At 41.7% G+C, this 27,946-nt stretch overlaps 1 protein-coding gene across 1 annotated transcript in view; it reads right to left on the minus strand.

Annotated features, from left to right (window-relative positions):
- Nucleotides 1–706: 706 nt before the first annotated feature.
- Nucleotides 707–27,946, minus strand: part of LOC308368863 (NLR family CARD domain-containing protein 3-like) — a gene marked incomplete at both ends in the record, with an annotated part of 150,130 nt that continues 122,890 nt past the window's right edge. Inside the window, 6 exons of the mRNA XM_080843145.1 lie at nucleotides 707–1,242; nucleotides 4,906–4,952; nucleotides 10,419–10,592; nucleotides 15,629–15,802; nucleotides 17,641–17,817; nucleotides 18,806–20,396. Coding sequence (XP_080699271.1) covers nucleotides 707–1,242; nucleotides 4,906–4,952; nucleotides 10,419–10,592; nucleotides 15,629–15,802; nucleotides 17,641–17,817; nucleotides 18,806–20,396 — 2,699 coding nt within the window. The remainder of the gene's footprint in view (nucleotides 1,243–4,905; nucleotides 4,953–10,418; nucleotides 10,593–15,628; nucleotides 15,803–17,640; nucleotides 17,818–18,805; nucleotides 20,397–27,946) is intronic.

The following is a 27,946-nucleotide window of genomic DNA, read 5'->3' on the forward strand; positions in this document are numbered from 1 at the left end:
GAGGATACTTTGGACAGGATGGCTTAGTTCAAATGAAAGATGTGTCAGATATTTCAAATTAAACATGTGGGCAGTGTCTCCCAATGCTTGAATGGTGTGCATTGAAATAATGTTATGGTCAAACACATTTTTTTTTTCACCACCAATTTCCCATAGATGAAATGTCAGGTTTATGTTTATCATTTGCATGTACTTAGGGAATTGTTTGAGTAGCCACAAAAACTACATGAAACTATATGAAACAATTAGTGTATTTTCAAAAGAAAGTGAACCCCCAGCTGGATCCCCTCTCTATCTTTGGCAAAAAAGAGAGGGGATGAGAAATGAGGAGAAAGAGACAGCGAGAGTTAGAGGGCTGAGAAATGAGGAGAAAGAGAGAGAGAGAGATAGAGGGTTAGGGTTCACTGGTGAGTGAGTGACACACACACACACACACACACACACATACACATACAAACACAGAGACAAAGAGAGATTCAAATTTGTTTCCCTTTTTTATTCCCCAGCATATTTTGAACAGTTAAACTATGATTACAGTGATGCTTAATTAACCTTGATCTCCATAGCAGTATGTTTATCAACATGTAATCGGCTCAATAATTATATATTAATTATCAATATGTTCCATCACAGCATCACACAATGGTGTTTGAACAGGAGAGTGTGACTCTTCTGCAGACTCTGGTGATCCTGCAGGATTAGGAGGTCATGTGATCTGGCACAGGGACACTGTGGAGTAAGACCAAACCCAAAACCCAGGATAGAGGGGCTCAGTGAATGTGGAGTGGAACGTGTGCAGGTGGGTGAGTGTGTCAGAGGAGACGCTGTAGAAGGACAGAGTGCCTGCTGGCCAGTCCAGGTACACTCCTACTCTGCTGGAGCTGGAGGAGGGGGCAGGTATGGCAGTCTTCTTATTATTGTGATGGGCAGAGAAACTGTTACTAGAGCAATCCAGACTCCAGGACTTGTCATTACGTCCAAACAAGCAGCCATTACTCCCCCCTTTCCTCTCCATGCTCTTATATGCAACTGCTATAAGGGCCCTACCACCACTCCACTCAGCCTCCCAGTAGCATCGTCCAGACAGACCCTCTCTACACAGCACCTGATCATAGGAGTCAAATCTCTCTGGGTGGTCAGGATATGGCTGCTGCTGACTCGCATCTGTCACCTTTCTGTTCCCCTCAGAGAGAGAGAGACCTCTGGCTGCTGTGTTTGGGTCCAGTGTGAGCTCACAGGCATCTGCAGACAAAAGGAGAGAACATCAGGATATGGGGTAGGGAAGGGACTGTTCCACTGCACCCATCCACACACACACACACACACACACACACACAGACACACAATCATACAGATGTTCAGATACACACATCTTCCTAAATGCACACAACCAAGCACATCCTCAAACACACATACACACACCATCACACAGTGATAAGAGGACAATGAGAAGACTGTATATTTGTGTGTGTTTCTGTGTAAAAAATTCTGGGAGGAGAATTAGAAGTGTGTATTTGTGTGTGTGAGTGCATGATTCAATGTACCTGTGTGCATGTGTGTCAAGAAGGCAACAGGGAGTATATGTGTAATCTCCTGTGTGTGTGTGTGTTTGTTTCAGTGTGTGCATGTAAATTCTTGTGATATTTGTGTGTGTGTGTGCAAGGAAGGAGTATATGTGTAATCTCTTGCGGTTGCGTGCGTGCGTGCGTGCCTGCGTGCGTGCGTGCGTGCGTGCGTGTGTGCGTGCGTGCGTGCGTGCGTGTGTGCGTGCTTGTGTACGTGTACGTGTACGTGTACGTGTACGTGTACGTGTTAGATAATGTGTGTGTGTGTGTATTTCTGTCACTTTTTTTCTCCATATATACTGTATGTATTTATATTTGTGTGTGTGTGTGTGTGTGTGTGTGTGTGTGTGTGTGTGTGTGTGTGTGTATGTGTGTGTGAATGTGTGTGTGTGCATATAGGTAAGTGTGTGTGTGTGTGTGTGTGTGTATGCATTTGGTAAGTGTGTGTGTGTGTTTGTGAGTCTACGTGTATATCGGTGTGTGTGTGTGTACGTGTATGTCTGTGTGTGTGTGTGTGTGTGTGTGTGTGTGTGTGTGTCTCTCTCTATGTGTATGTTAGTGTTAGATAATGTGTGTGTGTGTGTGCCTGTGTGTGTGAGAGAGAGAGAGTGAGTGCGTGCGTGCGTGTGTGTGTGTGTGTGTGTGTGCGTGTGTGTGTGTGTGTGTGTGTGTGTGACAGGAAGGAGTATACATGGAATCCTTTGTGTTTCTGTGAATCTGTGTGTGTGTGTGTGTGTGTGTTGGAGTATATGCATATAGGTAAGAGAGTGTGTGTGTGTGTACGTGCTTTCTTTTGTATTTGTGATATTTGTGTGTTGGGTATCAGGAGGTAAACGTATGATCTTTCGTGTGAGTGTGTGTATGTATGCAAGTGAGAGAAAGTGCCTGTGTCTGTGTGTATGCGTGTGTGTGTGTGTGTGTGTGTGTGTCTGTGTCTGTGTCTGTGTCTGTGTCTGTGTCTGTGTCTCTGTGTATGCGTGTGTGTGTGTGTGTGGGTATGTGCATCCTTCTGTACGTGTGATATTTGTGTGTATGTGTTTGTGTGCATATGTGCATCCTTGTGTATTTGTGATATTTGTGAGTGTGTGTGTGTGTGTCAGGAAGGAATATATGTATAATGTATTGTGTGAGTGTGTGTGTCTCAGGAAGGAGTACATGTATAATATGTGTGTGTGAGTGTATATGTATATGTGTTTGTGTGTGTGCGTGTGTGTGTGTGTGTGTGCATCCTTGTGTATTTGTCTGTGTGTGTATGTACATCCTTTTGTATTTGGGATTTTTGTGAGTGTGTGTTTGTGTGTGTGTCTGTATGTGTGTGTTTATGCCTGTGTAAGAGAATGTGTGTAAGTGTGTACGTAAGTGTGTGAGAGAGAGTGTGTGTGTATGTATATGTGTTTGTGTGTGTGTGTGTGTGTGCGTGTCTGTGTATGTGTATCCTTGTGTATTAGTGCTTGTGTGTGTTTCTGTATGTGCATCCTTGTGCATTTGTGGTATTAGTGTGTGTGTGTGTGTGTGTGTGTGTGTGTGTGTGTGTGTGTGTGTGTGTGTGTGTGTGTGTGTGTGTGTGTGTGTGTATGTGTATCCTTGTGTATTCGTGCGTGTGTGTGTTTCAGTATGTGCATCCTTGTGCATTTGTGGTATTCGTGTGTGTGTGTGTGTGTGTGTGTGTGTGTGTGTGTGTCTATGCTTGTATGTAGCTTTGGTGTAAATGACTGTATGTGTGTGTTTATGTCACTTTCTCTCTCTCTCTGTTTGTGTGTGTGTGTTTGTTTATTTGTGTAAAAGCTCGCCTTCAGGTACTACCAACTAAAACAAACCTAGCAACATGGTTTCCATCAACGCATGAGCCTTTCTGCCTACTACACCACAACCGACAAAGGGAATCAATCGCGCACATCCTCAACGGCTGCCCTGCCTACAAAGGACTTTACATCGCGCGGCATGACCGAATTGTGGCGCTGGCCATGAAGAAGCTCCGCGAGAACAGCACCTTCACAACCATGCATACCAACGAGTCTGTTAAATCACACTGGTTCTCCATTCCACATGATCAGCGGAACGAATTGAAAACATCGCAAATACACCAGACCTTGTGTCAATTAATGAAGAAAAGAAAACGATCACAATCATTGAGATTGGTTGCTCTTACGACGCCTACATGGACACCTGCTATGCGTCAAAACTGCTAAAATATCAACCCTTAAGTACTGTTCTAACCAACTATGCCTACACATGTACAATCATTGCCTTGATCTTTGGCAGCTTAGGTCATGTGCATAGGATGTGTGTGCGAGGCCTACAAATCTGTGGTCTCTCCAAAAAAAGGGCCAAACACTTGGCAAAGCACTGCTCCACGTCAGCAATAATAGGTAGCCACTTCATCTGGAAGCGCAGGTGTCACCTTTACCCGTAATGCACAATATGGACTAGAACTTTGAATGCAATTTAAGACTTCCCTTTAGCCAAATTTGGATTTTGCCTGATATGTACTAACGTATCGAATCCAAATAAAGAAGTAAACTGCGTGTGTGTGTGTGTGGGGGGGGGGGGGGGGGGGGGGGGGTTAATGTCTGTGTATAAGAATGTATCTGTTTTTGCATTCTTGTGTATATGTGATGTGTGTATGTGTGTGTGTGAGCACATGTCTCTATCTTTCTGTGTGTGTAGAGAAGGAGTATATGTGCAATATCGTGTGAGTGTGAGTATTTCTCTCTATCTCTATCTCTGTTTGTGTTTGTTAATGTGTAAGCAGGAGATCAGGAAGCATATGTATGATCTCTTGTGTGTGCAGGAACAGGTATGTGAAATGTCTTCATTTACACACACACACACACAAAACAAAAACACCACAATCTATCACACACACACTAGCAGGCAAGTACAAACCTAAGGACACAACACACAAACTCAGGTGTGGATCCCTTCAGGTAAGCATCACAGACCAAACACTGCCATGCTTGGTTCAGTAAGTGTCAGACATAAATTCTGTTCAGCTTTCATTGTCACGATGGCACATGTCATGATAACCTTATGGCAGTAAGCTGGCAGCTGTTTTCAGGGCCAGACCCTGCAGTTGCTCAGCAACAGCTGTATGAGCTGGGAGTCGGCTTAATCACATTCATGTTTTAGAATTAAGAAAGTCAAATGGCATCAGAAAATGACCAAGTGAAAAAAAGAAACATCAGCCTGATCACACACACACATGATCACATGCACTACTAAACCTATAAACATACACAACCTCTTTCTCTTTTTCATACACACCTCCACAATGTTTCCATTTGTTCATATACAATCATGTGTGTGTATTTTTCAGGGAAAAATGAATAAAATCACTCACATTTTCTCAGTCCTGGTTTCATCCTGAGCTCTCCTCCATGGTCATACCTCAAAAAAGGAGGAGAGAAGAAAATACACTTGAGGCACAACGTATATAGTTTTGATTGATTAAAATGATTCACTGATAACAAATCAACAGGAAAAAAACAGTAACAAAAACAGTAAGATATTCCATAGCCTGGTTATTTTTTCTGTGATATTATTTCAGGACAACGATCATATAGCTGTTCACAGACACACTGGACCCCTTTCAGTTTCCCTATCAACAAATCAGATCAACCAAGGGTCTCCACAGCAAACAAAGACAGCCATGTTAGAATGTGGTTCATTAGCTAGAGCTCAATATTTAACACCATCGTCAAAACCCACACTTACAGGCAAACTACTCAAAGCCTTATCCCCTCCCTATGCAGCTGGATCATGGACTTCCACACTAGCAGACCACAATCTGTCAGCATTTGGCCTCTCTCCTCAAAAAACACTAATCATGAACATTGTGGCCCTCAAGGTTGTGTGCTGAGCCCCTGCTCTACACACTCTTTGTACATGACTGCACTGCCTCCTATGAGAGCAACTCCATCATCAGGTTTGCTGATGACACCGCTGTCATAGGCTTGATCACTGGTGGTGATGAGACAGCATACAGGAGTGGTGTCAAGCTGAGGGACATGGTGCCATAAGAACAAACTTTCCCTCAATGTCAGCAAAACTAAAGCGATGATTGTGGATGTAAGGAGAGGGAACAAGGACATCAGCACCAACATTATCAGTTACTTCACATAGACGGGTCTGCACTGGTGATGCACTGACCTCACATGGTCAAACAGTACAGACCAGCTGATCAAAGAAAGACCTGGAGCAGCTGCACTTCCTCAGAAAATTCAGTATGTCACCCAGTATCCTTATACACTTCTACAGGTGCACTATTACGAGAATGCTAACAAACAGGCTGACAGTGTGGTGTGACAACAGTCATAAAGACAGCAGAGTAGGATATTCACTCCCAACCCTGGAGCTCACTCACTACCAGAGAGTCTGCAGGCATAGTAAAGGAGGCCACCCATCCCATGCTGTTGTGTCCCTGTGTGTGTTTCTGCTTGTTTAGTGTTTGATTGCTCTTGTGTTTGCAGTTACTTGTTGGCCTGATTTGAACGACCTGTGCAACAGCAATAACATTCAGCTAAATTGGATAAACACAACAAGCCAAGAACAGGTAAGCGGAGCTCATTGTGGACTTAAATGTCCATGCTGATGCGACTCTACACCATGACGAATCCAGCAAAAAGCTGAACAGCCGGACATGCAGGTATGAAATCCTACAACATTTACATACACAACAGCGGCATTACTGGGTTAACCTGTGCCTCCAGGGTAAGCTTGCATGCCTACAGTGCGTGGACCCGGCAGTGTCACATTCGGCGCTACATAATCCAGCCATCAATGCAGGCATCCTAAAATTTGTTGTAAAAGCTAGGCTGCAAGCACTCCCCACTCAATATAATCTGTCTACATGGTTTCCAAAACGCCATGAACCATTCTGCTTGTTGCATAATGACAAACAATTTGAATCAACAGCGCACATACTGAACGGATGCCCCGCATTCAAAGGACTATACATTGCCCGTCACGATCGCATTGTTGACATTACAGCGATTGAATTACGCAAAACAAATGGACAAAGCGCAATACACACACACAAAAAAATACAACTGAACTGGTTCACACATTTAATCGATACTCCTTAGAAACTGTTCTTAGAGACTCTCCAAATACTCCTGATATTGTTGTTGTTGATGATCTTTTAAAAACTTTCATGATTCTGGAAGTGGGTTGTTGTTTTGATATGTATATGGACCTGTGTTTCTCTGAATTTTTTTTAAAATACCAGCCATTAATTCATGCTCTGTCAGTAGGTAGTTATCATACAAAACTAGTTGTACTGATCTATGGTAGCTTTGGACATGTACATCGACTCTGTGTTAGAGGTTTGCAAATTGCTGGAGTTAATAAGAAGAACTCCAAGCAAATAGCCAAATACTGCTCTGTGTCAGCAATCATCTGCATACATGGAGAAGGCGCTGCCATCTCTACCCCTGATTTGCCTTTTTTTATTCATCTACTGATTCATTTGGTTGCAAATACTTGCACAGTGTTTGTGTTGTTGTGTGAAACATAATAAGGTTCTTTACTTATATTTGGATGCTGTGGTGTTGTATCAGTATTGGTCATTCCAAATAAATTAATCAAATGTGTGTGTGTGTTCTCCAGGACAGGGGCGGACCGGACGAACGGGCAAACTGGGCAGTTGCCCAGGGCCTCGGCCACCAGGGGGGCCTCGTCGTATTTCCAATTTTAAATTTTTTTTGCTAATTAAAATAAATCACGTGGCATTGCAAAATAATGACAATTCATAATAAGCATGATTTTATTTTCAGTATCAGCTTAAAATGTATCTTAATTCCATCATGGAACAAATTATTCCAGGTCACGTGCCTTTTCTGTCACTAACAATTTTTCGTGTGGTGACGTGTATGGTCGCAGAGTTAAGCGTGAAACGTCTTTTAAATGGCAGCGAGAAAAGAAAGAGGAAAGGGCAGGATGAGAAGTTCAGGGAGAAATTACCTAAGGTAACACACAATTTCCTATCAAGGAATTCGTCCGTGGAAGTGGAAGAAATATCTGATAATGTGTCGAGTTCATCTGATAATGTTTCAAGTGCGGCTAAGCCAAGTTTAGCAATTGCTAGCAGCAGCAGCACACAAACAGCTTGTAGTGACACCAACTAGCTCTGCCTGCTTTTCTTCTACAAACGGTGAGCCATTCTGTCAGCTGCCCATATCCGAGACACTGTCACACCCGCACTGACGACGACACGCATGATACTGCCATGGTCATGAACACAGCTCAAGCACAGCTGGCTGATAACGACAGCGGTGATGTCAACAATGTGAGTAGCCTACATCAATGGTGGAGATACAGTGATTAGTGAAGACCCCTATGGTGTGATAAATTAACAGATAGAGAGAGAATTTAAATGGTTAAAACAGGACCTCTTCAAATTTGGAAGTTTCAGTTGAAAACATTCAGAAACAGAACTATAAAGAATTAATCAAATGTAACAAGTAACATTGTTATGATTAAGAAATAAAAAAGTTACACTACTAAAATACTGCACTCAAAACCTCATAATTAAAATAATTTACAACTGTTTAATTGTTAAAGTCATATACTCACAATAAATGTCAGTTCCATATAACATTAAAACGATTTCTTTTTTTTTTTGGGGGGGGGGGGGGGGGGGGCCTCAACATTGTTCTTTGCCCAGGGCCTCCAATTTGCTAGAACCGCCCCTGCTCCAGGATGGCCTATGGGCTGATGACACCCAATTGACAAAACTTCTGCCTGCTGATGTTTCAATTGGGCTCCACCCTTTGCAAAAACACTCTTCCAGTTTGTGAGACTCTAGACACAAGACTAGACAAGGCCAAAGCGTGCGGATTCAGACATGCCATTATCAATCTGTTTTAGACTAGATACTGTAAATGTTCTGTTTCCAAGTTTCATACGTCTTCTGTTTAATCAATTCTTTACATGTTTCATATTTCATGTTTCATATTTTTTGCCCCCAGTTCAAACTCTTTCTTTTGTACTTGCATCTGACCCTAGACAGGGGTGTGACACAAGCACAGATATTTTACCCAGTTAACCCAGACAGTCTGGCAGGTGGGGCTGCAGAGTGAGCAGTTCCTGCTGGAAGGAGAGAAGTGGAGAGGGGAAAAGGGGAGGGGGAATGGAAGGAGTGTAACAACACTGTTGCTATGGGGACCAGACACAACATGATCCACCAACAGCATTGCTGGGAAGCCTTGGTTGAGACTCTCTTGTCTGCCAGGACATGAGTGAGCCCGATGTGCATATTGAATACAATTATTGTCTGTCCGAGGTAAACTTTAGTGCGAATTTTCACCTAACACTGGGTCTTATTAGTCACAACACTTTTGGAAACGATGTGGCAGACACCCACGTTCGCTTCCTGAAGTCACAACACATCCTTGCCTGATTCGACACACTTATATCATGTGACCCTTTTCTGGAGAAAAAAAGCAGTATCAGCCTTGACTACCAGTGGCGAATGCAACCTGGATAACGAATTACAAGTGTAGCTTACCTTGTTGTCTTTGTTGTGCTGTGCAGTTAAATTCTGCTTCTGCTACAACTGCTTACATGTGCAGGAGGCAAGCTATTATTCAAGCTATGTGCAACAATGCCCGTGTCCAGCAGCGTTATCAGCCATACATTAGAATGCGCAGTGTACGTAAATGTTCATGTGATATTCATTTTCAGGCATGTTAGTATCGAAGGAGATCATTTTTCATAGAGATACAAAAGCTAGTCTGGACGGAGATAATTCCGTAAGGTAAATTTATTAGAGTGGATAGAGCCTCACTTAGGGCCTGATTTACTAACAGGATTGCGCTCATTTCAGGCGTAAAATAGCGGTTGTAAACATAAAACGGTATTTACTAAGGGGGCGCATTTGAGTAGAGGCGCATAATAACGCTTTATGGGTGTGTACCTGCAAACAGGTGGGATGGCATCAAAACATGGGTGGTAAACTGGGCATGAAGCGCAATTTAATGGGAGGAGAGAAGGTAAGTGCGCCTAATGATGTATTGCAAGGTATTTACTAAAACTGCCTGGCGAGCACACGTCTCTGATTTGCGGGCTAATTCTCCGCCTCATAAAAGCACATCTTAACCAGGAAGCGCATTTCCATTGAGTCTGAAAACGTTGATATGGCAGCAGTTATAAGAGCAAGGCGAAGAAAGAAGACAGAGACAGCGCACAGAACTAATTTGTTCAACTCGTATAACACTTTTTCAGTTAGGCGATGCACAAATCATTAGACCGTACAGGTTAACCAGCCACGCAATACTTCAACTACTGGACCAGATCAGAGACGACATCAAACCCTCCACCTGGCGATCACATTCCATTCCATCAGTTGATAAACTCCTGGCAACATTTGCAAATATTGGCCTCCGGATAATTTCAAACAGTTATAGCATCTGTAGTTGTTGTCTCAGCCTTCACTCAGCCAACTATTCACCCAGGTACTCGACGCATTGCTACGGCGCACTGGTCAATATACATTTCCCCACTACGATAGCTGAAATTAAATTTTCCGAACGTAATTGATAAATACCATGGAAAATGCGGGGAAACACTGTGCGTTAATGTGAGCCTGTGAAAGGCGCAGATTAAGCTGCGGTCGCAATCTTAGTAAATCAGGCCCTTAGTGCTCATAGTGAAAAGACTTTTCCCATCCTCTCCATTACAAATCTCCCTTCTCCCTGTGTCACAAACACCAAGAATCGACAAGAATCACCACTGTGTCCATTTTAGGATGTGGAAGAAATCCCACAGATAAATGGGGAGAATAGCCAGTCTATCCAGAATATGTCACCCAAAATCTAAATATTATGTACACCCAAATTAACACCCAGCACTCACCTGAAAGTCTCTAGTTTACAGTTGGGATCACTCAGTCTGTCTGTGAGCTCTCTGACCCCTGTGTCTCCTGGGTGATTGTAGTTTAGATCCAGCTGTTTCAGGTAGGAGGGGTTTGATTTGAGGGCAGAGGCCAAGAAAGAACAGCCCTTGTGTGTGATGAGACAACCGCTCAGCCTGAAACAAGAGACAACAGAGTCAGACTTCACATTTATAAAATATATTGTTTTAGGTAATCTTTTATGCTAACTAACCAAAATGTTTCCAGCTTGCATTTCGGACCTCCAAGTCATTTTGATCCTTTCCCTTTGAAAACTGCACACACTCTCATACAGATTAACACAGCAGGACACATCTGTACATTAAGACAGCTGATGTATTGTTCTCTGTATCTCTCTTTTTTGCTTGTTCCCTGTGTTTTATATAAATAGAAACAAACAGACACCCACTGTAAGGGATCGAGGTGTTTTTGAGATGTGGGCGACTTGGTGGTGAAGTGGGGGAAAACAAAGTGCAGGAGATGGTGGCTCTTGGATCAAAATATACATATTTAGTTAAACGGAGACCCTCTGGTTTCGACCCCAAAACATGTGCCCACAAAACAAACAAACATAAATCAAAATACAGACAGTACCCAGAGTACTCCAAGACTAGGCACACTAGGCACCAGCTTGGCACATTCACAAGCTAGGCCCTAAACTAGCCACAGAAACTAAGCCCAAAAATCTATGCACATAAACTGTATCCCCACATCTAGATACACACTTCACCTCACAGCAAGTGTTTCATTTGCTCATACACCTTTCATGGCCTCTCATGCCTGTGTCTCCCCTTCTCCTCATGGAGTGGGGCACCCTTTAAATAGGGTAACCACATGGACTAAATTGTCCCATTTAGGTCTCCTGGGTCCAACCATTGTCATGGGGGAGCCCGGACCCAACCATTGTGGTGGGGGCAGGGCCGTGTCTAACGAATGGGCTGACTGGGCTGCAGCCCCGGGCCTCGCCACCAGGGGGGCCTCAGGTCGCCCGATGTCGAGTGAGTCAACGGCACCGCACCGCGCATAACATTAGAAACATTCAGAGTGAAACAAATTATAATGCGCGAAAATGTCCGGTCAAAGAAAGCACGAGAGTGGGGCCAAAAGACTGGTCCGTGGACCGTGACCTTCTAATCGCAAAAGCCCTCAAGTGCAAAGTAAGACTGAAGAAGATTAATTCACATTTCTAAACTTTGCTTTGGCTCGCACCACATCATTAAGACAGGGATAAACGCTTTTAATAACGCGCTTTCAAATACGATGATGCAGGTAACAAGCCAGGCTTCCCGGTTCCATCTAAATAGGCCTAATAAAACGTAAATTCTGTCAGCAATTGAAGATGTATGAGTTCTTATCCTCACGCATATCGCTGCAGATTAGGCTAATTCATTGAAAATTATAGACAAATTATGTGCAAGCCAGTTAGACATAGCTAAGTGAAATGTTTTAGCTTAGCTATAGAATCTTCCATTTTCGCAGTCATGGTAAAATATTAGTGTAGAGGTTTTCACTGAGGTTTTTTGTCAGATCAGCAGGACTAAATAGGTTCTACACTCAGTCCAGTTTGTGAGGTATTGCGCAATCTGAGATGAAGCACAGCTCGTCGTTGCCTCGTCTTGCTGTCTCCTGTCTGTTTGAACAGGACATGCGCAAATTCAGCGATTTTGATTATAAAACTGCTCGAAATGATTGGAATCATGCAGAAAATACATTTATATCACAGACCAGTAGAAAATATTTATTTCCTTTGATCGTTATTAGTTTTTTTACTTTAATGATGACAGGTGAAGCTCTGCCTCCCCTGACCGCACGTCGGTGCTCTCGCATAGAAACGTGGGCGCGGAGCCAAGCTGTTGCTTCACTAATAGGCATATGCTTAATCAATTCGTTATTTCATTCCCTGGCTATTTAGCCTTGATTTTGCTTTTGAATGAATGGAAATATGTATACATTTGCATTATTGGTTTATTATTGTCTACAGTGTAGTCTACTACATACATACATTTTATCCTTGGCTTTAAAATGATCATATTTATAGAGTGGTTCTGTGGACTTTAAAACACTGATGTGATAGTGCACCTGGCGTGGGTTTGTGTGCGTGTCATGATGTGCGTCGGGGCGATATAGGGGCCTCATCCTGGTAATTAGCTCCAGGCCTCAAAATGTCTTAATCCGGCCCTGGGTGGGGGAGTCCTCCCCACATTAGTGCCTAACTCCTCTTGTGAGTCACGGTGAGAAGGGGGAAAATTCACCTTCTAACTCACACGCACACGCACACGCACACACACCATTTCTGAGGAATTGTTATTGAATTTGAAGAATAAGCCTTTCTTATATGCCTCATAACTGACCTCAGTGTCTCCAACTTGCATTGTGGATCTCTTAGTCCCACACAGAGCAGCTCCATTCCTTCATCCTGCAGGTCATTGTAACTTAAGTCCAGTTCTCTGAGATGGGAAGATTTCCCTTGTAGTCTAGATGCAACCATTTGATAGCTTGCTTTTGAAAGAACACACCCATATAGCCTATTTAAAAAAATACAGTTGATGTTCACATTTGACACTATTCAACACCTCTGTTTATACATTTATATATTTTTTTAATGTAACTTGTCCATCTTTTCCGTTTTGGGCCTATATGATTATTATGATTTGTTTGTATATCAAGTGTTGACACTGGTTTACAAAAATATTCATGATCCAGCACATTAACCTGTACACAGGAACTCATGGTAAATTCTGAAGGGGTCAGACTTTTTTTACGATCTGACATGTTGTAGAAATTACATTTTGACCCCTTCCATTTATTAACTGCACACACTTTCATACAGATGAATACAGCAGGACACATCTGTAAATAAAGACAGCAGATGCTGTAACTTATGTGCTGAGCCGAGCTGCGGCCACACCCCCTTTCTTTACTTTTGGACTCATACACCTCCGCTAAAGCTCAATCACACAGTCACGATCACATTCCCAGCTGCACGTCATCCTTGACCACAATCAGTACTGATCCCACACTCCTGGCACTCACCTTCCACAGCAGTTGATTACTCATCCCAAGCACCTGTTATTCACCCATATAACCTACTCACTCCCTTCACTTTCTGTCTGTTCTCGCATCACACCCGCTACAATCCTGGATTATGCTTCAGGACCTTATGTGCTCCTGATCCTCGACCACTGCTGCCAATAAACTTCCACCTCCCTATAAACTGTGTTGTCCTGCCATTCCGTGACAGATGCAGCGTTCTCTGTATCTCTATGTCTATTTTGCTTGTTCTTATGTTACATATAAATGGAAACACACACACCAAGTGGCAATTTCAGAGGAATCCAGCAGGTAATTGCAACCCATGTCCAGTTCTTTCAGATGGGAAGGTGTCATTTGAAGAACTGATGCCATCATTTCACAGCTTGATTTGGAGAGGTGACACTGATTTAGCCTGTTTAAAAAATATTATTTATGCATGGGATAATATATATGTGCACATTGACACTGATTCAATGTACACATTGACAATGATTAAGCCTTTTTAAAAATGAAGATTTAACATCATATTGTCGAGGTAACTCAGTTACATGTACAATTATGATGCTTTTATTCATGTTTATACACAGTTAAATACACTCTGCTGTCACATCTGCACTAAGCCGAGCTCCAGCCACGCCCCCGTTCTTCACGTTTGGACTCATACACCTCCGCTACAGCTCAATCACACCGTCACAATCACATTCCCAGCTGCACGTCATCCTTGACCACAATCAGTACTGATCCCATACTGCTGGCACTCACCTTCCACAGCAGTTGATTACTCATCCCAAGCACCTGTTATTCACCCATATAACCTCGTCACTCCCTTCACTCTCTGTCTGTTCTCGCATCACACCCGCTACAATCCTTGATTATGCTTCAGGACCTTATGTGCTCCTGATCCCTGACCTCCGCTGCCAATAAACTTCCACCTCCCTACAAACTGTGTTGTCCTGCCATTCCGTGACAGATGCAGCGTTTTCTGTATCTCTATGTCTATTTTGCTTGTTCTCATGTTTCATATAAATGGAAACACACACACCAAGTGGCAATTTCAGAGGAATTTCACCTATTGAGTCTTTCTCATATGCCTCATAACTGACCTCAGTGTCTCCAACTTGCATCGTGGATCTCTTAGTCCCACACAGAGCAGCTCCATTCCTTCATCCAGCAGGTAATTGCCACCCAAGTCCAGTTCTCTGAGATGGAAAGCTGTCCTTTGCAGAACTGATGCCATCATTTCACAGCTTGCTTTGGAGAGGTGACACTGATTTAGCCTGTTTGAAAAAAATACAGTTGTTGTACACATTTGACACTATTCAGCACTTCTGTTCATACATTTTTCATTTTTTTTAACATAACTCGTCTATCTCCTCCCTTTGGGCCTATACGATCATTATGATGTGTTTGTATATAAAGTGTTGACACTGGTTTACAAAAATATTCATGATCCAGCACATTGACCTGTGCACAGGAGCCCATGGTGAATTCTGAAGGGTTCAGAGTTTTTCTACGATCTGTATGACATGTTGTAGATGTTAAATGTTGATCCGTTCTCTTTATTCACTGCACACGCTCTCATACAGATGAATACAGAAGAACACTTCTGTACATTAAGACAGCAAATGCTGTCAAGTATGTGCTGAGCCAAGTTCCGGCCAGGCCCCCTTTTTTTCACTTTTGGACTCATACACCTCCGCTAAAGCTCAATCACAGTCACGATCACATTCCCAGCTGCATGTCATCCTCGACCACAATCAGTACTGATCCCACACTTCTGGCACTCACCTTCCACAGCAGTTGATTACTCATCCCAAGCACCTGTTATTCACCCATATAACCTCCTCACTCCCTTCACTCTCAGACGGTTCTCGCATCACACCCGCTACAATCCTGGATTATGCTTCAGGACCTTATGTGCTCCTGATCCTCGACCACTGCTGCCAATAAACTTCCACCTCCCTATAAACTGTGTTGTCCTGCCATTCCGTGACAGATGCAGCGTTCTCTGTATCTCTATGTCTATTTTGCTTGTTCTTATGTTACATATAAATGGAAACACACACACCAAGTGGCAATTTCAGAGGAATTGTCATTGAATTTCACCTATTGAGTCTTTCTCATATGCCTCAAAACTGACCTCAGTGTCTCCAACTTGCATTGTGGATCTCTTAGTCCCACACAGAGCAGCTCCATTCCTTCATCCCTCAGGTCATTGCCACTTAAGTCAAGTTCTCTCAGATGGGAAGGTGTCCCTTGCAGCACTGATGCTATCAATTCACAGCTTGCTTTGGAGAGGTGACACTGATTTAGCCTGTTTAAAAATATTATGTATGTATGTAATAATATATATGTACAAATTTGATAGTATTCAGCATTGACACTGATTAAGCCTGTTCAGAAATGAAGATTAAACATCCTATTGTCGAGGTTACTCAGTTACATATACAATTATGACACTTTTATTCATGTTTATACACAGTTGGGTCATTCCACGCCACACGGGACAATGGCCCCCACTCGATCGTCTCAAATTTGGCAGAAAAAAATCAAGGTTGTTTAACACTTCTTAATAGGTATAGTCCAAAATATTAGCTCTCTATCCCAATAGTTTTGTCACAAAAAGATGTTTTAGGGGGGAGGGGGTGCCTGTACTTCAGACGCTTTTTTAGCAGTGTTTATGAAGAGCCATTTTCAAATTGCTATTACTAGAAAAGTATTTAAGCTAGCTCCTTCAAACTGGACGATATTAAAGCTGGAAAATGGATGAAAACCCATTCTGTGCCATTTTTGGCCTGCTTAAGCAAAAAAATGACAGCATTTGCCAACATGAAACATTTTTTTTTGGAAAGATTAGATATTTGTTCTTAACATATAAAAAATATATAAAAAGCTGTGATGGCATTTTCTCAAAATATTTTTTTGAAAATATGGGATTTTTGTACACGGCCAACATTCAATGGCCAATGGAAGCATATTTTAATGGTAACAAAAGGTACGTCTATGACATAGAGCTTAAACTGCGTTTGTGTATAATATCAAGTCTCTAGCTTTAATATTGAGCTTTTCACAGGCCTTCAAAGATGCTTCAACAGAGCGTAGAGTAAAATTTCCGAGCAAAGCACCCCGAATACTATGATCACCCAAGCCACACCCTTGGAAGTCCATATTATTCAAGTAATGATATCAGATTTTAAGCCTAGAAAGTTTGAAGGAGCTAGCTTACTTTTCTAGTTATAGCAATCTGAAAATGGCTCTACTGAAAACCCTGCTAAAATGAAAGGCACCCCATCACCCCATGAAACATTATTTTGTGACAAAACTATTGGGAGTAGAGAGCTAATATTTGGGACTATACCTATTAAGAAGTGTTTGAACAACCTTGATTTTTTTTCAGCCAAATCTAAGACAGTCAAGTGGGAGCCATTGTCACACTTTACATGGAGTGAGCTCTGTGTCATACACTAACCTTTTGCTGCCATTTAAATTTCATCCATTTCCAAGCTTTAATATCTTCCAGACCATTCATCACATAAGGATAGTTTTTCAATACAATATACAGAGAGTACATATGAAGGTCTGTGTACAATATCAAGTCTCTAGCACTAACATTGAGCTTTCCACAGGCCTTCAAAGATGCTGCAACAAAGCATAGAGTACAATTTTTGCGCAAATTCAAGCATCCCGAATACTATGACATACCCAAGCCACCCCCTTGGAAGTAATGGTATCAGATGTTAAGCCTAGAACGTTTGAAGGAGCTATCTTAAATACTTTTCTAGTAATAGCAATTTGAAAATGGCTCTTCAGAAAACGCTGCTAAAAAAGTGTCTGAAGTAGAGGCACCCCCTCCCCTATAAAACATCTTTTTGTGACAAAACCATTGGGAGTAAAGAGCTAATATTTGGGACTTTACATATTAAGAAGTGTATAAACAACCTTGAATTTTTGTCAGCCAAATCTGAGACGGTCGAGTGGGGATATTTCCTTAAATTGTCCCCTTTGGCGTGGAATGACCCAGTTAAAGACACACCGTGTTTATAAGCATCTCTCTCAGCCAGTATGTCAGACTTCATTTTCAAAATGGTCCCAAGTTGTATCATTGTTGTTCACAAGGCTTTACCCACAGAACCCACCCAAAACTTTACTCACCAAACTCTCTTAGAGACTTTCACTACAGGAAGCAGTCTGCGGAGCCCTTCCTCTGATCTCAGGTATTTCTTCAGATCAAACTCTTCCAAGTCTTTAGCTGACATCAGCAGCAGATAAGCCAAAGCTGAACACTGGGCTGGAGTCAGGTTATTCTCCTTGTGTGCTGAGTTTATGTACCTGGGTAACATTTTAAACATATTCATAATCTTAGTGATATTTAAAATGCCTCTCATTCAAAAAGAGAATGCACCTCTCTATTTTCCAGAAGAATAGAAAAATACAAATGATAAGAATCAGTAGTAAATTTTATCAATACCGTCAAACATCAATTTCTTATTCACTTCGCATGAAATACAATCTGAAGATTGATTATAATTTGAGGACTATCCCTTTATCAGGGGGAACATAATTGCATAGACTTGATGATGTCAATGCATACATACATTTACATTTAGTCATCCAATGCATTTATGATCTTTAACATGAACCACAAATAGTTCAGTACAGTACATGTAGGAACCAATATATTTAAAGCAGTTACACTCCAATAACTTAGCCTTGCTAAGGGCTTTTATTAGTATGTACTTTTTTCGGAATCAAACCTATGATCCTGGTGGTGTTGACTAGCCTGGTGACACCAGCCTACGTATTTCCGCCTGAATTGATTTCAAGCCCATACTCAGTCTGGCCCAACCCCATTGACAATCGTCTCCAGAACTCAAAATTTTGTAGGACCAATCAGCGAACAGTTCAGAGCTGTGACGCAAAACTCGCCTTGGAGGAAAAGACACGAAAAGCTATCGGAAAAGTTGTCTCAACTCTCGAGAACATCAGAAAATTAAAAGGAGAACAAGAGTATTTTCTTGTAAGTTTTATGATTGGAAAGGACGTCGTAGCTCTTCTCCCAACTGGCTTTGGGAAGAGTTTAATCTACCGAATGCTTACTAAACGTTGCTGATTGGTTAAGGGAACTCCAATGATTTTAAACCTCAAGATAAGCACCCGCCCATCTCGGAAACCAAAATGCATTGGGTTGGCCCAGACTGAAAGACGGAATGAAATGGAGTCACAGGCTGGTAATGGCCAGGCTAGGTGTTGACACCATCCTCTAGTAATTGTGCAATTACCTATTTCCTTTGAATGTGAAATGGTCTGTATTAATTACCTGTTGATCTCCTCAACCAGTGAGTTGTCCCCTAACTCATTCAAACAGTGGAAGAGGTTGATGATCCGTTCTGGTGAGATATCTTCCCTGATCTTCTCTTTGATGTATTGAACTGTTTTCATGATGCTAACTTCTCTGATAGCTAACTGTGGCAGCAACACCTTCAGGGGGGACCGGATTTCTGGCTTCAACATTGGAGCCAGGCCGAGGAGGAAACGGACAAAAAGATCCAAATGTCCGTTACGGCTCTGCAGGGCCTTATCCACTGCCATCTTGTAAAGGTCAAACCTTGAGTGTTTGAACAGCCAGCTGATCTTCTCTTTCCAAGTCTTTGGAAAGGGATTTGCCAAATGACTTCCTTCATGAATAACAAAAAGAGCTGCCAAGAATTCCTGTACACTGAGATGCACAAAGCTGAACATGTTCTCTCCAGTTGAAGCACTCGCCACGTTGAAGATCTGTGTACAAAGTCCAGCCTGCAGTGCTCCCCAATTTGCATCAATGTCACACTCTGCCAGGTCATTTTCATAGAAGACCAGGCTGCCTTTGTTCAGATGTTTAAATGCCAATTTCCCAAGTTTAACAAGGAACTGTCCTTTTTCCTCTTTTTTCATCTTCTTGTCTTCGGAGAATTTGTCATCCATTCTTTTTACCTGAGAGATATTATACAATGTGTACAATTCTGTCAAAGTTTTGGCTGATTCTTCTTTGCTCTGGTCTTCCAGTATTTTGTCCACCACATTGGCTAGAATACGGCAGAATACTGGTATGTGACACATGATGTGGAGGCTTCTATTCTTGTTGATATGATCAATGAGTCTCTTGGCCTTCTCTGGAATGTTTTTCTTAAAGAACTCATCTTTCTGGTCGTCATTGAATCCTCGAACCTCTGTCACCAAGTTGAAGCAGTCTTTTGGGATCAGACTGGCTGCTGCTGGTCTGGTTGTCACCCAGAGGAGTGCAGAGGGCACTAGCGTTCCTTTAATGAGACTTGTTATGAGAATGTCTACTGATGACTCTGCATCCAGCGTACAAATACATTTGCCAAAGTCCAGCTTGAGTCTACTTTCATCCAAACCATCAAGGACAAAAAGAATTTTGCATTCACTCAAATCAAGGATGTATTTCAAATCTTCACGATAAGGGTAGAATGACTGAAGAACATCAAGAAGGTTGCAGTGTTCACCTCGTTTCAAATTTAACTCCCGAAAAGGAAGAACAAAAACAAAGTCTATATCTTGATTTGCTTTTTCCTCAATCCAGTCCATGACAAACTTTTGCACTGCAACAGATTTCCCCACACCAGCAATTCCCAAAGTCAAAACTTTTGTGGCAGGCCTGTCTCTGAACATGTTTGCCAACTTGACTTGCTTATCTGCAGAGCTTGGTCTTGTCCCAATCTGGCTCATGTTAATTGTCGACACTTCATGTGTATTGTTGACTCCACCTGTGCGGCCCTCTACAATGTGAAGCTCAGTGTAGATTTCTTGTACAGTAGAAACTCCAGATTCTTGATGTACAACAGAAACCCTTTGTTTCATGTGCGCCTGAAGCTTCAGTTTTAGTCTTCTCTTCTCTGCTGCAATCAAATCTGAAGACAACAAAAGTCAGATGTATTATGGTGAAATAACTGGTTTAATCTCAAAATATGATTCTCACTTTTTAGATTGTATGCATCATCAGTGCATTTTACTTGCATCTTTCCTGTGTTTATTTTTGTAGTTGTATTTTCTTTTTCCCTCTTTCATTTCTCTAAGCCCTAATACCCTAAACATGCATGCATAAACTTACTTTTTTCTTCTTTATGTATTCTTATACTTAACTTTACATGTCTGTATCAATCTCCAAGTCTCACAAATAAATGTACCAAGGTTCACATTCTTTCATATGTGAGACGCATAACTAACAATTTCAGTCAAGGTTCAATACAAGTGCATAAAGACCAATACGTATGAAACAAAATAAAACCAATGTAAGTAAAGCAATATACATATTTCCTGAACGCCACCCCATACCTAGTGATACCATTCTGTATTAGTAATAAAGGACACGTCACACCTCCGTTTATCTCTCTTCACTGATTTATGCTCTGATGCTCCACTAGATGGTAGCCACCGCCTCAACATCCTCCTCCTATCTAAGCACCCTCACCCAGGTTACAGTCCATCTTCACCAGAACATGCTGCCAATGAGCAAAGAGTCTGGTGGTCTCTCCCTACACCAGTCAGCCAAAAAGCTATCAGTGGTGCCACTGCGGTGGGATGAGTTTTCCATCTCCACACACTGTAGCATCACTCCCAAAGCAGCTGAAGACCCAACTCTTCTCTAACGTCTTTTACACTCAAACTTTAAGTAAAAACTATCTTCTTTTTCCTGTTCAGCACGTTTGAATCCCCAAGTCTCACCTACTTAGAAATATCATAAATACACCAAAGTTTGTGTAATATAGCTGTGTGTTTGTGTTTGTGTATTACAGCTAATATGCGCTGGATCCAAATGTGAAATCGCCGACATTGGGTCCTTACCCCCTTCTTGTTTTGGCCCTCCAGAGTCAGCAGGGACCCCACCATCCACTCTGCCCAGACCTGAGAGTTGGAGAGGGGGGATGAAAGATGAAAGAAAACAAAGAGACAGATACGTATAAACCCAGGGAGGGAAGAGATACAAAGAGTGAATGAATGAGAGAAAATTGGTGAGGAAGAAAAGGAGGAGAGAAAGATTAAATGAAACAGATGAAATTAAACAAAAAAAGAGTCACAAAGAAAGTAAGCAGAGAGAAAGTCAAAGAGAGAGTGAAAAACCGATACAAGGAACACATGTGGTTCTTCCTACATACACAAACAGGCGCCTCATCAGAGACTGTGAGATACACACTTACATTCTTCCAGATGTTTCACCAAGTCTTTGGCCATCTGGTTGTGGTTCATCTTCCTCAAAATGGTCAACATGACGTCCCCAGCTTCTGTGCTGTACACCTGCACCATCAAGTCCACAGTGTCATCTGAGTCGGCCTTCTCCAGCTTTCCACATGCGATTTGGCCCCTGTCCTGAAGGTAGTGCTTAAACCTCTTAAGTTCGTTCCCCGTGAGGTTGTCAAGAGTGTTTCTCAGCACTTCCTTCAGAGTTGCCGTCATTGTGGGGTCTGGATGTTAGTCCGCTACGAACTGGATGCTTGGGGTCAGGCTGGGCCAGCTTTCAAAAAGGCAAGATGTTTGGGGGGTAGTTCATGTTAAAAAAATTTAAGATTTTTTTTTCATGAGGAATTGTTAAAAGCACAATTGAATTAGCACAACTCTCCCTCTTTCTATTTGTGTCTGTGTTTGTCTCTTTGCGTGTTTGTGTGTGTGTGTGTGTGTGTTTATGTCTATGTACGTATCAGAGGTGATAGTACACAATAAATGATTAAGGTATAATTGTCTAAAATACAAATACAGTAGGTGCAGAGTATGCTTTGCTTTTGTAAACGGCAAACTAACACAGAAACACTCATTGTAATTGTTGTTGGTTTTCAACTGTAAATTCTAATCTGTGAATGAGCAAAAAAAAACTATTGCAATAGTCATTTCATACTTGCAAAACCACAGCAATCCATTTGTAACTTTTGCTCTGAGTGCTCATGAGCGTAATCTCATCATTGTTAAGTGCTTTCTAAGTGTTGAAAAACCATGATCCCCCTATTCCTCAAAGTGGTTCGGTTCACATGCTGTTTCCAAAGGGCGGGGCTACAGCTCTGTTCCAGTCAATCTGCCCAGTACACGTCAGGTTGTGAGATTGTGAGATTGCAGTACCAGTATGAACCCGACCGGTGGGCTATCGCACACCCCCATCATTGAGGCAAAGGTAGTAAGTGCCTCACCTCTGCTTTTTCAATGTTTTATTTCAGACCAACAAGACTGAATAGGTTCTACGTATGTGCACGTTTCTGGTTCAATTCTACAGACTTCCTGGGATTTAAACAAATAAAATAATAATAAATACGAGAATATGTCTACATTCATTGTTTCCATCAGGTCCGCTTCACCGGCTCTCTCTCACCTGCTCTCTCTCTCTGACAGCCGCTCAGTCATCTTCCCACGTTCACTGGATAAAGGCATTCCCCATGAGGCTTTGCTCCGACCATTCTACATTCATTTCGCTGGACAATTTATATTTTTGGTCATGCAAGTTATGTAATGTCTGAATAAAAAGAATTAGATCAAGATAGGCTAAGCAAAAATCAGTAGTGAGTTCGACACACCATAAGTGAGATGTAGAGAGACAACAAGTGCTATATATATTGGTTGGACTACTTTCTTCCATACCAGTGGAGATCTTGGAGATTTATCACGGGAACATTACCTGATTTTATTAGTTTTAACTCAATGGACGGTTCATGAACTTCACACGGCTGCACAGGGCACGAGAGAAGACATTAAATTGCATGCAGCTGAATTCCTCCTTGAAGAGCTTTGGTTTGCGTTTGAACTTTCAACATAATTTGTCTTTGAGAAGATATTTCGTGTTAGGACATGTATTGCCGTTAAGAGAATTTAAAGCTGACGTCGAATTTCTGTTTGTCACTGTAATTAGAGAATTCGGTATTTAGCAGCTAAATTATGCCAACTCTCGTGACAGCAATTTTTTTCATGTCCCCCCTCGGAATTACTCTCTGAAATGTTCCCATGTATTGTACCCCCCTGCAATGAAATGGGATCTCCGACCCTGCATTGTTGGCAGCTTTCAAAAAGGAAAAAAGATTTGCAACACAACTTGCTTTCAAGAAACCATAAACTGTGGCTCTTCTGTTTGTCACTGTTATTAGAGAATTCGGTATTTAGCAGCTAAATTATGCCAACTCTCGTGACAGCAATTTTTATCATGCCCCCCCCCCCCCCCCCCCCCCCCCGGAATTACTCTCTGAAATGTTCCCATGTATTGTACCCCCCTGCAATGAAATGGGATCTCCGACCCTGCATTGTTGGCAGCTTTCAAAAAGGAAAAAAGATTTGCAACACAACTTGCTTTCAAGAAACCATAAACTGTGGCTCTTCTAACACAAGCATCCAGTAGATGGCAGTGTTTCATTGGCCAGGAACATTACCAGGGTGATGCAATTCTGTTCTCCTCGATGCAAAATGAGGGGAAGAGAAGCCCCTTTGTTTAGCCACTCTTTGGATACTTGTAACCGTAATATTGGTTGTCATGGGTTCAAGGAAACACTGTTTTCACCATTGCCAGATTAATCATTTATAAAATAATCGTTTACCCCCAGCCCTACTACTACCTCACCGTAAGATAAATGAAGTGAATGAAGTGAATGGTCCGAGCCCATCGTGATCTACAACAGATTTTTCAAACCTGCATGCGGACGTAACTACGTATGATTTGCCATTCTGAATTATCAGAAGAGACACAAAGGGCCGGGAAATACAAGTGTAGTTGTGGTGAAGTTGATGTAGACGTAGTCGCTGCACAGGCACAAAACAGGATTGAGGAGGGGACAGAGAGCGAGAGAGAGAGAGAGAGAGAGAGAGAGAGAGAGAGTAGGGGCTTATGTTTTCACTTCCCCTCCTTACGTTTATGAGCTAACGTCAATAACAACTTCGGATAATGAGTAGCCTAGCGTAGACCTACGTGAAGTGGGATTCTCTTAGCACCGCAGTTGTCTTTTCGGCTTAGTCCATTAATTCTATTTCACATCTTTGACCTCGACGGAAAAGTTATGAGTAGTTAGAAAAAGATGACATGACAAATTATCCGACACAGCCAGTGTCGAGGCACCTGTCTCGAGCTTCCCATTGTTAGTTTGCCATCGTCTTGAATGGAGCATTAACCCCATGTTACAGCGGAAGAGTTGAACTTTGACCAAAATAATTATACTAACCTTTTTTTTTACAAGACAGGTTACAATGGGCATATAGCCTACAAATTAACAGTTACGTGCTTGTTAAATATGTGTCATTACATAGGCCTACAAACCTACTGACAAAAATGTCACTTCCTAGTCTTCAAGCCATTTTTTCCCTAAATGTTCATATTTAGGCTACTTAGTACAACTGCGGATGATCTATGCGGAGTCTAAGGATTTGGATAATAGACTATATTTATAGTACATTTATTTGACTTTAGTCAAGGCAAACCAGAGTTAAAGGTGCATTATGCAACAATTATGCTTCAGGATTAGGGTTAGGATAAGCAGTTTAACCTTAAAATAACAGCTTTAAAAAAATTGGGGGCGCTACAATGACATTTAATATGGAAAATCGCGTCGGTGCCATTGGCATAGCAGGGTCGATAGGCATATAACTGCGTTCTGTAGTTTCGCCTGCCGCAGCCCGCCGACCTGACTTGTTTACCTTCTGCCGATCTAGTAAGTAGCTTATTTGCCGTCTTGCTTAGTCTTGTGTTGCACTTGCTTGATGTTTGACTGTGTAAGGACAGTCGTTGAATAACTAGTTTGTCATAATGTCAAAGTCAGCACATTTCAAGAGATTTCGTTAGTTTTAGCTGCTAGCATACCTTTAGCGAATAGCTATTGATCCTTATTGCACCTTTAAGTCTGAAAGTGTGGTATTCAAATGAAGGCCAAATCTACAGCGTGGCATTACGCATATAGGCCCATCAAGTCCGTGAAAACTTTTGTGTCATCTCCGACTACTAACCTCTTAATCTTCCATATTCAGTCCACGAAACGAGATCACCACCTCTAGTATACATTACAACAGTAACTTTGACTAATTATGCTTACCCTCAATGAAAAACTACGGATAGGTTCTTGCATGCAATCGTCCTCCGGTAAAACCTTCCTTGCTAAACTCAAATCTACTTTCGTTTTTATATGTTTTGCGTTGATAATGAGCAATAGCAACTTCCTATGTAAAAAGTGAAAACCGACGCCCCTAGTGGTGTTCATAGACTGGATTTTCAAAATAATAGACGTTGTACCAAGCCATACCAGTGAAGTTATCGAACAAAAAGAAAAATCAGTGTTTGTACAGAAAATAGTTATCTTTACTATGAAAATGTCAAGCAATATTGTGAAAAAATTTGCTCCTTGTGTCAGTCGCAGGGCGAAACTCATAAGACTCGCACACGCATACAGACTACTTGTAAAAATGCAAACATGCACACACCTGATTGAAAGAACTTTAGGAGGCTAGGACACTTTAATTACTTTGTGTACCCCTTTTGTGGTAAATGGTGTTGGCCACCTTTCTTTGTGTTCACCTGTTCTGTCAACTGAGGTTAGTTCCTTGTCAGGTATGTGAATGGGAATAATGTGCGCTGAACTTTGTCCTCTGCTTGATTAGACGATTAGCAGGTTTTACTTAACTTTTTTTTATTAATACATTTTTGCATTGGATTTGTAATTGGGTTTTCCTAATCTGCATTTTGTGTTGGTTTGAGTGATGATCTTCCATCCTTAATAAACCCTTATGTCTTTGAACGCTGATTTTGACTAAACTGTGTGGCCACACCCCCACATACAGACTGTCACCCTGTGCTCGGGTCTGTCACACTGCTTTCATCTCATACACGCGCTATTAGTCTACTCTCTCCCTCCTTTATAGAGCTGGGTTCATAATCACAAACACCATAACACATTGTGGATAGGCTATATGCTATGAATCCAATCTTGACTCTCTTTAATAAGCCTGGTTAAGATTTCTTCTTTTAACCTTTTATTCTCATCTTGCATTCATAAAGGACTTTAGGTGATTCCATTGTGCACACTGCCTTTTTTAATATGATGGGATTTACATCCATATAAACGTCTTAATATAATTTATCTAACACTTACACACATTGAAGACTGCTCCACCACTGATAAGGTGGTTGGATGCCTTACACACATTGAAGACTGCTCCACCACTGATAAGGTGGTTGGATGCCTTACACACATTGAAGACTGCTCCACCACTGATAAGGTGTTTGGATGCCTTACACACATTGAAGACTGCTCCACCACTGATAAGGTGGTTGGATGCCTTACACACATTGAAGACTGCTCCACCACTGATAAGGTGGTTGGATGCCTTACACACATTGAAGACTGCTCCACCACTGATAAGGTGTTTGGATGCCTTACACACATTGAAGACTGCTCCACCACTGATAAGGTGTTTGGATGCCTTACACACATTGAAGACTGCTCTACCACTAATTAGGTGGTTGGATGTCTTACACACATTGAAGACTGCTCTACCACTAATAAGTAAGTACAAGAATTCAAGACTGATATAGAGGAATAGATTCAAGGAAACCTCACTGATTTGAAACAATGAATATAAGAGCTCCAGCTACTGTTCAAAAACTGCCACTGATAACTCACAATCTCTCATTGCACTGATAAAGTTTGACTACCAGTTGCACTTATGGTATTACAGTATAACAAAGACTTACTTTTACCGCTGAATGTTTTTGTGTCTCAAGCTCTTTGCGAAACCCAGTGAAGCTAAATTACGGAACAGTTTTTTCTTCCAAGTAGTTATCTAATGTGAAGCTATTGCTATCTGGTTAAACAGGTTTAGTACCTGCATAACACCACACCTGCCGTGACGCATGAATACAAATTACCACAACAACTGAGGTTGTGTGTGTTCTTCAGATATGAATGTCTCCCCTCCCCCCTCAAACTACTCAAGTAAACATTTTCTTGAACACTGTTACAATGTCTCCTCCCACACACATTTCAGCAGCAAAGCTTTATGAAATATGACAGAGAGAAATTGAAAATAAATTTGATACAGACCCCCTAGTTGGACATCCAGTCCAAGTGAAAGCTAACTCACTGTACAGGCAGAAGCCAGGTCTTGTCAGTTAGTTCATAAATAGTTTATTGGTGAATTAATTTTTTTCTTGAATATAAAGATGCCAAAACCGTAGCGTTTCTGTGGCTCAAAAAATGTGAAACATAATGAACCATGGGCCCACTGTATCACTGCATCCCTACAGCCTACCGTGATTCTGAAATCAAAATAAAGCTGTCGTTCAAGGACCCATTCAGAGACTTGCCAGGTCATGAAATCTAAAACCACCTCAGATGTCACACTCATTCTTACCTCAGTCTTCTTTGTGTATCTTAATAAGATGAAATATCAAGCTTCAAAATAAAATGAAGTCCGACACAAGGAAGAAAGGTCTGTATGATTCGGTTCAACT

The sequence above is a fragment of the Sprattus sprattus genome (assembly GCF_963457725.1).
Source record: "Sprattus sprattus genome assembly, chromosome: 1".
NCBI lineage: Eukaryota > Metazoa > Chordata > Actinopteri > Clupeiformes > Clupeidae > Sprattus > Sprattus sprattus.